Source organism: Equus asinus, chromosome 7 (genome assembly GCF_041296235.1).
Source record: "Equus asinus isolate D_3611 breed Donkey chromosome 7, EquAss-T2T_v2, whole genome shotgun sequence".
Taxonomy (NCBI): domain Eukaryota; kingdom Metazoa; phylum Chordata; class Mammalia; order Perissodactyla; family Equidae; genus Equus; species Equus asinus.
In genome coordinates, this window is record NC_091796.1 from 24,875,878 (window position 1) to 24,891,619 (window position 15,742).

Genomic DNA, 15,742 nt, shown 5'->3' on the forward strand with positions numbered 1-15,742 from the left:
TCTAAATTAATTTTGCTGGTTTCAAAAAATTAAATCCATCCTCAAAGGAGAAAGAGTTGTCACTACTGATATTCAAAGGGATGTATCATAGCAACATTCCAAAATTATCTCAAGTAATGAACAGCAGCACAACTGGAATAGGGGGAGAGCATCTCCAGCTAAGCAGGACTCGTTTAGATGTGAAACACATGACTACTTTGTTAAAAGTCACAGGATGTCAGTCATAATTTATGCAATAGGTATCCTGTACCCTGCTCCTTAGTATTATCTAGAAATAAAGAAAATGAAAATATTTCTAGCTGGGCAATGAAACAGCGTAATTGAAGCAATTAAATTTAAGATGTCACCTTTATTAAATAAAAAAGTTACACTATGATTTTTATACACTGTCGAAAACAATGACTATTTTATTTGTCTAAAGGTAGCAGTAGTTCCCATTTCTCTCTCACATTATAGTTAATCCTCAATTTTGTTCCAGAAAATAAATAGGGTAGACCTTTCATATTTCTCTACATCTCTCTACGGGAAAGGAATTTCAGAGCATGAAGGTAAAATGAAGCAGAAATAAAAGAACACTTTTAGATACTGACAATTTGTCCTTAGAATTTGGTTAAATTTGGCCTCTCAAAATTCTGTACCCATATCCACAGGGGTAAATTTTGATTTTAGTAGCCCTAGAAGAGCTGAGAGAGAGAAGAGTCCCTATTATGTAAATAGCAAATACTTTGGCAAGCGTGAACCAGAGCACAAGAGAAGATATTCACAGATACATTTTTAACATCTCTTCGATGTGGGATGAGTTACAAATCAGAAGGAAAGCATTCTAGTGATTTGACTGCAGGGTGCTGGTGGGCATGAACAACGTAGTCAACACATATACCCCCTAAAGAAGTGTAGATTCGTGGGAAAAATTAAGTCAGGCAAAGTGGCGGGGGAGAACAAAACACAGAAAAAAACGTGAATTTGAGAACATTATCTCTTTTTGTCTAAAAAACGCAGTCCTCTGAAGCATGGGAAGTGTTCATCAGTGGGCGTGCTTCTATTCCGTTATCTGGGGAGGGCTCGATGCAGACTCCGGCCATTCATACACATCCGGCAGCAGGGAATCGTATTCACTTCGCCAGATTCTTTCTCTAATATATTTGGCCTTGTCCTCAGGTTCCGGGTATCGGAAAGCCATTTTATTAGCATATAGGTATTCTGTAACCTGAAAAATAAATAAGATTACTGTGTAGGCTCTGAGTATTAACCTATTTGAGAAGGAAAGTACTATTAAAACATAGAAATAAATGTAGAAGAATGGTATTTTTTTTCCAAGTAAAAAATAACATTACTTTGACTCATTTCAAAGCATTCAGAAACTATTAAAAGTTTAAAAGATGAAATAAAAATCTGTGATCTCACCATAAGTTCGAGGTGTTTTAAAGTCTCCTGTCTCCCGCAGAATTATTAGCAGTTGCTCAACACTTCACTGCAACAAACAATTTCAAGCTCTCCTCTGTGTCAGGCGAGCAGACCTACATGGGTAACCTGCCCAGCCCATGTGCCTCCTCCACAGCCCGGCGGAAACGCTGTGTAGGAGACTGACTTCCCGGTCATAACTGACTGGACTGCGGTGAAATCCTAACCCAAAGGGAGCCAGATGTTTTTGCTCTAGAATTTGGATTGAGAGACATGGAGATGATTATAAATCAGGTGTTGGATACGAACTATAATGTCGAGTGAAGTGAGGGCTAGAACCTGTACATGGCAGCTCACCACCCCCACTGAGTGCCAGGCATGTTCTCCGTGCTTTACGTGGACATCTCATTTAATCCTCGCAAGTACTACCATTATTCTCATTTTATACACGAGGACACCAAAGTATGAGGAGTTTAAGTAACTTGCCCAACGTAGTTAAGTGAGAGCTTAACTGTTTCGAGCAGTTTTTCACTGTCCAAACAGCTTCAAACTGTTTGTTTCAAATCCAAAGCATTCTGATTCTAGATCCCAGACCCTAAACAGTTAATCTAGATCACTTCCCTCCTAAACTGGCTTGAGGGGATTTCCGATCTTTGTAACCAAGACACAAACCTTGACTGAAGGTGAGATCAACGCTCTGAGCCTCAGTTTTGATGTAAAATGAGGTTGGATGAGAAGCTTCCTCACAGCGTAGCACAGTAACTGTCATACAGTAAGTTCTCTAGTTATGGTTTTATTTTAACTTAAAAAAAAAATGTAGGGGCCAGCCCCATGGCCCAGTGGTTCAAGTTCTGCATGCTCCCCTTTGGCGGCCTGGGTTCACAGGTTCAGATCCTGGATACAGACCTATTCCACTCATCAGCCTTGCTGTGGAGGCATCCCACATACAGAAAAACAGAGGAAGACTGGCACAGATGTTAGCTCATTTTCATCAAGCAAAGAAAAAAAAAGGAAGATTGCCAACAGATGTTAGCTTAGGGCAAATCTTCCTCATCAAAAAAACAAAAATAAAAAAAATGTAGTGACACATGGTAAAAAAAAAAAAAAAGAATCCAAACAATTGTCTTTCTCCTCCTCCTTTAATTCCTATTCCAAATGGTAACCACTACTAAAGTTTATTTTAGCTTTCTGGAAGAAAACTTTACAAAAAAATGTTGGTTATTAAAAATAATCCTTGGCCCCGGGAGCTCAATCTCACTGTTTTGTGATGGGAAAATGTTTCAATTATTTCCTAATCTATTGTAGGAAACATATTTGTGCCCACAAAAAAGGTTGGGGGCAAGAAGATCAGAATGAGTTCTCCTTGGTCATGTAGGCATGCAGGAGGTGACTGGCGCCTATAAGGAGAGGCTCAGTGGCTGTGGGTTGGGTTGGGGGACAGACACAAAATACTGCCTACTCTCCTGACCCCTTGTTCCTAAAAATGAAAGCCCTAAGCCAGGAGGGAAGGAGCAAACTCTCTACCCCCCGGGAAGGGGGAAGAGACAGGATCCTTGGGCTCTGCTCCTATACCAACCCCAAGCACACATCTTCTATTCCTCATGTACTAACTTTCATTTGGACACACCAGTAATCTCTTGACTGATATCTTCCAAAATCTATCCCACCTGCAATATAATTCTATAAATTCTAAAATTGGACTCTATTCATCCTAATTCTAGACTCTAAAATCCTCAGCTGTTCTGCAATACTAAGGTATTCAGATGCCTTAGTCTGGCACTTGTGCATCTGTATGAGCCAGCCTTCAGAAAACTTTCAAGCCTTGTCTTCTACCATTTTCCTACCTATACTCAGACTCCAGCTCAACTGGATTGGCTGCTATTTCCTTAACATATCATCCTTTACCAATTCCCAATCTTTGCTTAGTTTATGGGTATTAAAATAATGCAATAATAATATTAATAGTCAAAGGGTTAAAATCTTATGATCATCAGTATCTAAGTCAAAAATGTGGTTGATAAATTCCACATCTAAGGCTGATGTTTAAGAAAATCTTAGTAAACTAGGAATAGAAGTCTATTTCTTTAAAAAGATAAATACTTATTTCAATCAAAAGCTAGCATTACATTTAATATTAAAATATAAGGATGCCCTTATCAACCCAATTGCTTAAAATTGCTCTTAAATACCAACTAATTTAGTAAGATAGCAGAAAAAAAAGCTTACATATATTAAAAAGAGAAAAAGAAATTATTCACAGATGATTCAACAATGCCAAAAGCATTAACTGAGAACTATTAAAAGAATTAAGATTGTTCAAAGAAATTAGTTATCAAGTAAATTCATAAAAATTAATACCTTCCTTATATATTAGAAATGACCAGCAAGGAAATACATATGGAAAGAAAAGTCTTTATTATAAAGAATAACAAAATTTTTTAAATATCTAGGAAAATAAAAAATAATTTATAAATGTGACAGTTTCATACATAGTTGCAGTTTTCTGTGAATTAAAAACTGATAGAAAAATTCAACCAAAAGAATAAACAGTTTAGAATATAAAATACTGAAAAACCAGAGTGATGGGAAATATATAGTATCAAATAATACACATTATACATACTATAATAATTAAAACAGTGCCTAGTAATAGCCAAATATGGTCAGGAACAGAATCCCAGTAAGAGAATCAAGAATTTTATGTTAAAAGGAGGGTTCTCAATCAATTAGTGCTGGGGCAAGTGGTTAACTACTCAGAAAAAAAATGGTTCTGTCCCACATCATACGCTAAAATAACTATCAGAGGGATTAAACAGTTTTATATTGGGGCCGGCCCTATGGCGTAGTAGCATGCTTTGCTTCAGCAGCCCAGGTTCGCAGATTCGGATCCTGGGCATGGACATATACCACTCATCAAGCCATGCTGTGGTGGTGACCCACATACAAAATAGAGGAAGACTGGCACAGGTGTTAGCTCAGGGCTAATCTTCTCAAGCAAAAGAAAAAAAAAAGAGGAAGACTGGCAACAGGTGCTAGCTCAGAGCAAAACTTCCTCACCAAAAAAAAAAAAAAAAAGCTTTATGTTATTAAAAAATGCAGGTAGATATTTATGATATTGGAGTGGGAGAAGGCACTAACATTCATAAAAGATGAGGAAACAACAGATCTTTCCATTAAAAATACTTTGAAAAATCCATGTCAAACAATTCTGAAAGTTAAAATAAATAACAAATGGGAAAATGCCCGTGCCAGAGCAAACAGAAGGATCACTACCCTTAATAAAGAGCCCTTATAAATCAGTATCAGAAAGTAGAAATACAAACGTCATACTATAGAAACAAGCAAAGGTCATGAAGGAGCAGTTCATGGGAGAAATGCAATTGTTCACGGAACACAAAAATTTTTCAATCTAATAATAAAGTAAATGCTTTAAATAAAAATGAGATACTTTCACCTAATAAATATGCAAGATTAAAAAAATAATAATTCTAAGTACTGGCAAAAGTGTGGGAAAACAGATAGACTCACACCTAACAGGTGCAATGTAAATCAGTACTTTTTTCCTGAAATATTTAACAATAATTTGGCAGTTATTATTCATTTACATGGGAGAAGGCTCATAACATATTAAGTGGAAAAAAGTGCAGTGAGAAACCAACTATAAAAATAGGCACAGTTGACTGTTCACGTGTGTGTATATCTATGTACCTGGGAAGAAAAAAGACTAGAAGCACCAAATCCAAAATAATAATATGGGTTACATTCTGGTAGTAAGAATATAGGTGATCTAAAATTTCTGCTTTGCACCTTCTAAATGTTTCAGATTTTTCTCTAATAAGCTTGTGTTACTGCATAAGAAAACACCATTAAAATTTATGTGAAGAGGTATAAATTATTACTTACTTTAATAGCAATGTTAATAGAAACTTCCTGAATATTAGCAAGTGGTGGGTAGAGTCTCCCTTGAGCGAGCTCCTTATCTGTCAATTGACTTGTCAGTGCCTGAGGAGGAAAAAACAACATTTTACTTTTGTTTAAATAACACAGAATAAAGAGGACCTAATAAAATGGTAAGAAGGGTTGGGGGAGCAGAGAATAATACAGGTATCATAAGTCTCCCTTTTTCTAGCAGGAATACACTTAAACCACTGCAGAACAGTTTTAATAACTGTTCATTACTAACAATAAAGAAACAACCAGATGTAAAGACTTATTGACATATTCTACTTAATACGAAGAAGGTTTGCTGTAATTACAATAGCCACATGAAAAGAGACGTTAACATTTGTATTAATGTGAGTTCTTCAAAACTCATCGTAAAGTCTGGAAACTCCAATAGGCCAGCACTCCAAATAAACCAGTAATTGTCTATTAAAAAAACGTAAGGAGTTGGGGCCAGCCCAGTGGTGTAGCAGTTAAGTTGGTGTGTTCTGCTTTGGCGGCTCAGGGTTTGCTGGTTCGGATCCGAGGCATGGATCTAGCACCACTTATCAAGCCATGCTGTGGCAAGCGTCCCACACACAAAATAGAGGAAGATGGGGACAGATGTTAGCTCAGGGCCAATCTTCCTCAGCAAAAAGAGGAGGAATGGTGCCAGATGTTAGCTCAGGGCTAATCTTCCTCAAAAAAAAAAAAAAAAGAGTTATAGTTTATCTATTGTCACAATGCTACCTTCCGATATCTATAATACAAGTATAGTATATGTGTTAGAAATATGAAAGGATTCCTAGCTTACACTCAAACATTTGAAAAAAAGTAATTCTATGCAAAAGTAGATGGGCAGATCAAAAAAGCAATAGATGAGTAACTTCCTTTCCATTCATAAGGCAGATTTAACCCATTCTCTCTCTGCTTTTAATTAAGATCCATTCATCTCTATAATTCATCCTTTATAAAATAACCAAACAGTATTTAAAACATTTACCTTTGCAGCTTCCAGGAAAACATGGTCACTAATATGCCGGGTGTTACAGAGAATAACTGCTAAAGCCACGCCTAGAACACATTTTAAATAGTTTATTTAGTCAGGTTACTTTTCAAATTATGAAAGGAGCCAAATAAATTCCTCCATTTAAAGCAAATTAATGGTAACTCACTACCACCCCTAACAGTACCCCGTCCCCACCCCAAAACAAAGCAGCCAAGAGAAAACAGAAATCTGAGAGTTAAAAATCAAATGATCTTTAACTGTTACAATTATCTACTACAACAAATAACTTGAGAAGTACCAAATGGGTTTTCTCAATTTAGTTCTACATTTAATAAAATTCAAATGAATCCAATTCATTAACACTTGTTACACAAAACATCCATCCCCAGCCCGCCTCCAACCCTCCATTGCTTGCTGTGCAGAGGCAAGTGCTTTCAATTCTTTCAGCTGATGATTTTAGTATTTCTCTCTCTCGCTCAGACAGCTTGCTTACATTCTTCTCATTGACTTTTGACTCACTGACTCCTTCCTGTGGAAAATAAGCATTTAGCTTTCTTTCATGTTTCCAGCCTTCTCCCTTCTTCCCAATACAGTTAGAGCATAATTTGAGTTGAGTCCATACTCAATGTTTATATTATTATGACTTCATAAATGCTACTCGCAGCCGAGCCATGTAGTAACAGTGTATCATGATTACTTTCCCTCTTCTGCTGTAACTTTTTATCTTCCTGAAGTTACTGTCCTGCTGTAGGTTCCTCTGAGTTTTCAGCACTTAAAATTATTTCACGCTGAGACTCTCACTCAATGGTCTAAATCTTCTATTTCAGCCACCTCACAGATTCTCTAATTTCATTCTCTAGAATAAATCTCTGCTGAAACTCCGATCTGCTCCAGCGGCTCTCCAGCCCACATACAGAGTTGTCATCCTGGAAAATCCCTTTATCTTTATGGGGATTCTCTTTGCTTCTTTCCAAGTTGGGTCCATTTCCTAAATCCTGCTTCTTCCTAGTTTTTGGTTACTCCCTCTTTTTGGCAGGATATATTCTCCCGTAGTTTTCTGAAAAATAGTGCATGGGAGATACATTTTTTGAAATCCTGCATTCCACCCCCCCCCCTTTTTTTTTTTTACTACTTTCCACTCATTTGATAGCTTGGGTTTCGAATTCTAGTTTGGAAATAATTTTCCTTCAGAACTGTGAGGCATTATTCCAATACCTTCTAGCTTCCAGTGTTGCTGGCAAGTCCAATGCCAATTTGATCCCAGATCCTTTTTCAGTGATGATCTTTCTGTTGTGTCTCTGGGAGTGTGTAGGATTTTTTTTTTTGTACCTAACATTCTGCAATTGTGACAATCATGTGCCTTAAGGTGGGTTACTTTCACCCACCATGTTTGGCACTTGGTGGGTGGGCCCTTCCTATCTGGCAACTTGGGTCTTTCAGTTTTGAGAAATGTTCATGAAGTCTTTAATAATTTCCTTCCCTCCATTTTTCTGTTCTTTCTCCCTGAAATTTGTTTTCTGATATTGTACCTCCTGGACTAGTCCTCTAATTTTCTTCTTTTCTTTGTTTTCCATCTCCTGTTCTTTGCTCAATTTCTAAGTGACTTCAACTTTTTTTTTTAAGATTGGCACCTGAGCTAACATTTCTTGCCAATCTTTTTTTTCATCTTCTTCTCCCCAAAACCCCCCAGTACACAGTCGTATATTCTAGTTGTAGGACCTTCTAGTTCAGCTATGTGGGATGCCGCCTCAGCATGGCCTGATGAGCAGTGCCATGTCCGCACCAGGATCCAAACCAGGGAAACCCTGGGCCACTGAAGCGGAGCGTGTGAACTTAACCACTCAGCCATGGGGCCCGCCCCTCAACTTGTTTTTTATAATCCTTCTGCTATCAAACTTTTCATTTTCAAGAGCTCATTTTTGTTTTCTAATTAAAAAAAAATAAAATTCTGTCTTGTTTCTGGAATATAATATTTTGTCTCTATGAGGACATGGATAGTTTATTTTTTAACTTTTCTTCTCCCCACATAATCCTTATATTTTCCTAAGCTGCTTTTTTCTTTTTATTGGTATGCTTTTTTTTTTTTTTTTGGGTGAGGAAGTTGGCCCTGAGCTCACATCTGTTGCCAATCTTCCTCTTTTTTTTCTTTTTCTTCCCAAAGCCCAAGTACATAGTTGTATATCCTAGCTGCACATCTCTCTAGTTCTTCTATGTGGGATGCCGCCACAGCATAGATTGATGAGCGTTGTGTAGGTTTGCGCCCAGGATCCAAACCAGCAAACCCCAGGCTGCCGAAGCAGAGCATGTGAACTTACCCACTCAACCACAGGACCGGCCCCTTTTCCTAAACTGCTTTTTTCTATTTGTCTACTTTAGTCTCTTTTATGAAAGAAATTGTTCATATTAGAGATTTTCCTTAGATAACTAGCAGTCTTTTAGTGTTTCTCATATATAAGGGTTAGGAACTAAAAAAATGATTGTTAGCTATGAGCACCAGGATGGAGCCTGCCCACTCTGAGCATCGCTGGAGTCACCTGGCTTTTAATCTCCCTATTTTCTGGCACCTCTGTCCTCAACTATGTCTGGTGTCTCCCAGTCTAGCAATTCTCTGTTTTAAATTATTCAAAAAGTATTGCGACAGGGGCCGGCCCCATGGCGCAGTGGTTAAGTTCGCACGTTCTGCTTCTTGGCAGCCTGGGGTTCGCCGGTTTGGATCCCGGGTATGGACATGGCACCACTTGGCAAAAGCCACGCTGTGGTAGGCGTCCCACATGTAGAGTGGAGGAAGATGGGCATGGATGTTAGCTCAGGGCCAGTCTTCCTCAGCAAGAAGAAGAGGATTGGCAGTAGTTAGCTCAGGGCTAATCTTCCTCAAAAAAAAAAAAAAAAAAAAAAGTATTGCAACAATCTTTGACCAGAATGGGGAAATACGGTCACCCAATTAACCAGGGACGGGAAGAAGATCAGGTGGTTAATAGCCTCTTATTTTGATCTAGCTTTCAGATAATATATATATCTTTTAAAGTAGAGCATTTGTTCCATCTATATTTAATGTGGTTACTTAAATGGGGCAACATCTATTGTATTCTTATATTTGACTTGTCTATTCTATGTTCCTTTTCCTCTTCTTGCCTTTTGAATTTTGTTTTTAATCATTTCATTTCCTACCCTAACATTCTCTTACCGAAGTTTGGAAGTTTTTCTTTTAGTGATTATCCTAAAATTTGTAAGATGCACCCTTGTCAAAATTCCATGTTAGTTTTAATGTACCCTCCTACCAGACAATGCAAGTCCCTTGTAACAGTTTATTTAACTGATAGGCTATTACTATTGTGTATTTTAGTTTTGTCTCTGTATTTTTCAAAATCCCACGTTTTATTGTTTTGCTCTCTATATACAACATTCATTTTGTTTAACTCACAGATTCACAACTTTCTTGGCTCTTCATTCCTTCCACATCTCTGAGCTTCTAGCTAGGGTTATTTTTCTTCTGCCTAAGGAACACTCTTTAGAATTTCTTCTCCTTTCTCACAGGTCTGCAGGTGGTGAATCCTCTGTTTTTCTAATAATGTCTTCATTTTGCCTTAATCCTTGAAAGATATTTTCACTGTGTAATGAACTCCAGCTTAGTATTTTGTCTGAGCAACTGAAATAGCTCATTCCACTGCCTTCTGGCATCTTGTCCTTGTGGAGGAGTCAGTTGTCATTCTACCAGTTGCTTCTTGAAGGAAATCTTTTTGCTCTGGCCGCATAGTCTTCTCCTTGTTATTTTCTGAAGCCTCACAATGATATTCCTAAGTGTGGGTTTCTTTTTATTTATCCTGCATGGGTTTTACTGAGCTTCCTGAATACTGTGTATTGATGACATTCATCAGTTCTAAGAAATTCTCAGCCACGAGGCCTGCAAATACTGCCTCTGCTGCATTCTCACTCTCTTCTGTTGGGACTTCAATTAAAAGCCTATCGATTAAAGGAATATATCTTACCTGTTTTCCTATATTTTCCTTTTTTGGTCTCTGGATCCTTTCTTCTGGTCTATCCTCAAGTTTATTAATTCTCTTTGGTCTAATCTGCTATAAACCTCATTCACTGAGTTCTTAATTTATTGTATTTTTCAATTCTAGATTTTAGTATTACTTAGCTGAATTTTTAAAGCTTGACTTTTATCTCCGTAAACATAAAAACATATTTGCTTCATAGCACTTGTCTGATATCTAGAGTTCCAGAGTTTTCTAGTTGTTTCTGCTACTTTTGGCTTGTGTTGTCTTGCTGCTTTATATGTCTCATTATCTTTTTTTTTTAAGCTTAAAAATTTTTTTTTATTAAGATTATGATAGTTAACAACTTTGTGAAATTACAGTTGTACATCATTATTAGTCATGTTGTAGGTACACCACTTCACCCCTAGTGCCCTCCCCCCACACCCCCCCCCCCTTCCCCTGGTAACCACCGATCAGTTCTCTTTGTCTATATATTAACTACCACCTATGAGTGGAGTCATACAGAGTTCGTCTTTCTCTGTCTGGTTTATTTCACTCAACATAATACCCTCAAGGTCTATCCATGTTGTTGTGAATGGGACGACTTTGTCCCTTTTTATGGCTGAGTAGTTTTCCATTGTATATACATACCATATCTTCTTTATCCAATCATCAGTTGCTGGGCACTTAGGTTGGTTCCATGACTTGGCTATTGTGAGTGATGCTGCGATGAACATAGGGGTGCATGGGACTTTTGGAATTGCTGATTTCAGGTTCTTAGGATAGATACCCAGTAGTGGGAATGGCTGGGTCATAAGGTATTTCTATTTTTAACTTTTTGAGAAATCTCCATACTGTCTTCCATAGTGGCTGCACCAGTTTGCATTCCCACTAACAGTGTGTGAGGGTTCCTTTTTCTCCACAGCCTCTCCAACATTCGTCACTCTTGGTTTTGGATATTTTTGCCATTCTAACAGGTATAAGGTGGTATCTTAGTGTAGTTTTGATTTGCATTTCCCTGATGATTAGTGATGATGAGCATCTTTTCATGTGTCCATTCACGTATCTCTTCTTTGGAGAAATGTCTGTTCATGTCCCCTGCCCATTTTTTGATTGGCTTGTTTGATTTTTTGTTGTTGAGCTGTGTGAGTTCTTTACATATTATGGAGATTAACCCTTTGTCGGATAAATAACTTGTAAATATTTTTTCCCAATTAGTGGGCTGTTTTTTTGTTTCAATCCTGTTTTCCCTTGCCTTGAAGAAGCTCTTTAGTCTGATGAAGTCCCATTTGTTTATTCTTTCTATTGTTTCCCTCAAATGTCTCATTATCTTTTATTTTTTAACTGGGGTTGTATTTGAAAACTTATTTGTAAAAGTAACTTGAAGGCTAGCATAGTGTTATCTAATTCCAGAGAAGATTTCTGTTTGCTTCTGCCAGGGACTTGTGGGCACTGGCAGGCCAAAGCAAAGGCTTGAGGTTTTCTAGATCACTGATGGCATATACAAACTCCACCCATATTCCAAGGGCCAGCTCTTGAGAGTTTCAGCCCCAAATGGGAGGTGGTTCACTAGGATCCCATCCTTGGCAGGTGCCAGACTCCAGCTCTTGTCTTCCCTCCACGAAAAGTACAGCTTTAGCTCTCAGCCACCTTCCTGATCAGAGAATGCTTGCAGTGCAAAACTCCTTCAAATGCTGGTTCACCTCTGGGCTTACTCCTCTCCCTAATCTTGATCCAGAATTCTCCAATATTTTATTAGTCAGCATCTTATTAGCAGTTTGACCCTTTTAAGGTTTTATTGTTGTGGTTATATCATCCAGTCATTATAATTGCTGGACTAGGTAATTCAAACAGTACCAGAACCTTAAGTTTTTAATTGCTTTATTAACAGACTTTAGGCCAATCCTCCTTGTTTTAAGCCCATTTTAACCTCCATTACCACGTCATTTTTACCTCTAAATTTATATTGCTAATTACTGTTATTAACAAAGTTAGGACTTTGAAGTGTAGTGTAAAAGTAATCAATTGCCAAATTCCTTCTTAGTCAAATATGATATAAAAATGGCTGTTAAAATCAGCAGAAAAGAATGCTCTTCCATGCTCTTATGCCTTTATGCCATAGAAATATTGCTGGATGGAGTAGATTGATTTTGAGCATTATCAAGTTCTAGAAAGAGATCATCAGTGACAGGAGAGTTTCTACTATAGATGCTGGGTCAAGAGCCAATCGGGGCAGAACTCTAGACAACCACAACTACACGGGGGAAAATGAGGGAAGTTCACATACAAAAGCACTAGGATATTCACAGGCTAAACATCTTTACTTTGATAACAGTTATAACATGCCTGCTTGATGCTAGCCTATGTATGGTATAAATCTACCTGTCATGAAATCTTAGTTAAGATCCTGCTGTCAGCTATTCCAGGAGGGGCCCTCAAGGAGAAAGACACAAGTACAAAGGAAATTCATACCAAATTCCTATTTTACATAGTCTTTCATTAAAATGAATAAACAACTAAGGATAACCAGAAATTTATGGAAAATAAACAGCACAAAGGAAGAAATACTTAAAAGAATCTTAATTAACTCTCTGGAGAGATCAGAAAGGATACTGCAATCTTAAAAAAAAATAAAAGTGGCTATTGAAAAAGAGTGATTCTAGGATTTAAAAAGGTATGGGAATACAAAAATAACACTTCAACTTTCTGAATTGATGATATATGATATTAAGCAATCACTGTTAATTTCCTGTGGTGTGATACCAGTATTATGGTTATGTTTTTTTTTTTTAATTTACTCTTTTAGAGATACATACTGAAGTAGTTATTAATGAAATTATAGGATGTCTCTGATTTGCTTCAAATAGCTCAGGGAAGGTGGAGTGGGTAGGAACATGGATTACATAAGACTGGCTACATGTTGGTAACTGCTAAAATGTGTGAGACTGGAACGTGGGACTTCATTCTTCCCTCTACTTTTGTCTATGTTTGAAATTTTCCATAATAAAAAGAAAAAAGACTGTTGAAACAAAACATATACCATAAGTCCTAAAAACCAGAACAGATACAGATGAACAAATGAACACTACAGAAATCCCCCATTTTATGGAATAAAAAAGGCAGAGGTGAAAATATGAAATAAAATTTACAAGTCAAGGACAATACAGGGATTTGACCATGGTCTAAAATAAGTTCCATAAGGGAAAAACAGAAAGAAACAAAAACCAAAAAAGTCCTTTGTAAAAGACAATACAGTGAATTGGCCTGCCTACAGAAATGCATAATAAATGGAAATAAGCCCAAACCTGGATGCTTCCCACTAACCTTTCAGAAATCTAAAGATTAAGAAAAAAATTTTAAACCTTTTTAGGGAGAAAAAGCTAGTATGTATAAAGGAATGAGAATCTCACTAACAGATTTCTCATCAGCAACACTGGCCACGAAAAGTGAATGGAGAAATGTTTGCAAAGGTCTGAAGACAACGACTTTGAATCTATAAATCTCTACTCAACTAAACTATCAAGCAAGAGGACAAAATAAAGACATTTTCAGATATGTAAAAACTCAGGAAGTTTTTGTCCATGCTTTATAAAAAAAACTTACTCAAAGATGTATTCCAGAAAAATGAGACCAAGACAGAGAAGAACAGTGCACATGCACACGAGAGAAGAATAAGAACACGGGACACAAGAAGCAGTTTGTTGTGGAGTAGGATCAAGGAGAAATGAAGAAAGCTGGCAAGAAATTAAAGGAGGATTCATTATACTTGACACTTCAAAGACTCTGAGCGTAAAAATTTTGTGATGTAGAATGGCATGTTCCATTATATTTATCAAATCACCCTCTTGTTTAGACATGAATGACATAATCACGTAATTTCAGAATCCATCCGTAGACGAGCATGGAAAACAACAGAACAGGACGCAAATGTCAAAGAAAACTGCTCCACAATTATTAACTAACCAAAATTGAGGTGGTAACTACTAGGAAAACTAAAAGCAGTAACACAAATTGGGAGGGAGAGAGGAAGCAAGGTGTTAGGAGGTATGTGTGTACTATTGCTTCTCTTTCACAGGGGGAAGTTCACACATACAGTCTGGAGTTGGAAGAATCAAGGTAAGGGGAGATCAGTGTATCAGTCATGATGGTCACTGCCAGAAAAGCTCAAAGCAAACCAGTGACAGTGGTTATAGCTGAGAAGCGTGATAAGGAGGTACCAAGAGGAGATCAAGAGGGTTAAATATTTAAACCATTCTGTTCCTTCTGCATTTTTATGACCATGTACTACATTATTTCTATAATAAAAACAAGTTTAAAGGTATGAATAAATAAATTTTCAGTGGAAACAGAGCACTGAATTCCTCGAGTTTCCTTGTACATTCATACCAAAATCCTGTTGTTCGTTTTAATCTTAAATTCTAAAGAATTTCATGAAGTATTTTTATGTAATTATTACTCTATAACAAATAATGTGGCATTTACCTGGAAAAATATATACATTGTTTCCTTGACCTGGGGTAAAGAGCTGCCCATCGCTGAGTTTCACTGGCCCAAATGGACTGCCACTGGCAAACAAACACCTTCCCTGTTAAGAAATGAAATAACCTCAATTTTGTTACTTTATATAAGGGGACTAGAAAATTGAGGTAAATTCACCCAAAGTTAAATCTTGTAGTAAAGCAGACCAATATATTACTAACAAACAGGCATAAATTTACTATAAAACATGATTTTCTCCTTAAAACCCTTACTGGAATGAAGTTTGTTCTGTGCATAGCATACATGCAAATAAAGTTGAAAAATGTCCATTAGTTAACTTTAAAAAACCTAACGCTTCTATTTTCTTTAAAAATGTAGAGGGCCAACAAATACCATCGCCAATAATAAAAGGTGCTGTAAACATCTGTGAAAGAAGGGGAAAACATCAAAAATATTAAATGGCAACCACTGACTGTACATTTGCTGGTTTTGCCACTGTACCAGGTGCCCCACGGGTGTTAACTCAGTTAATTTAGCCCACACAAAAGCCTTATGAGATCACCATAATTTCCATTTCACTGATATAAAAGAAAAAATCTCAGCAAGCTAAGGCTTAGCTATTTCCAAGTACTTTGTAAAAAGTCACACTCACAATGGTAGCAGTTCAACTTGAATCCAGATATTTTATAACTCCAAAGCCTGTGGTCTGTTAGTATGCTATAATGCCCCCCAGTTAGGCAGTTTATAACACAAGAATATTGTATAACCACACTATTACCTCAGAAAAACATGGCATGTTGCCTTGTTAAATAAAAATGAGTCTCCAAATTTGTTGTATACATCAATTTTAGTACTGTGCTCTAGAATGGCATATAATAAATACTACTAACACATTCAGTTTTTCTAAGAGAATTAGATGCCCACAAAATTGAAAAGTACCAGAAAGTTAATT

At 37.1% G+C, this 15,742-nt stretch overlaps 1 protein-coding gene across 1 annotated transcript in view; it reads right to left on the bottom strand.

The window, feature by feature from the left end:
• Positions 1–329: 329 nt before the first annotated feature.
• The window catches only part of ME2 (malic enzyme 2), a 55,499-nt gene continuing 40,086 nt past the window's right edge, over positions 330–15,742 (bottom strand). The window contains exons 13-16 of the mRNA XM_014846682.3: positions 14,794–14,896; positions 6,326–6,396; positions 5,305–5,403; positions 330–1,207 (exon numbers count right to left, since the gene is read on the bottom strand). Of these exons, the coding sequence (XP_014702168.1) occupies positions 1,040–1,207; positions 5,305–5,403; positions 6,326–6,396; positions 14,794–14,896 (441 nt within the window). The 3' untranslated portion in view covers positions 330–1,039. The remainder of the gene's footprint in view (positions 1,208–5,304; positions 5,404–6,325; positions 6,397–14,793; positions 14,897–15,742) is intronic.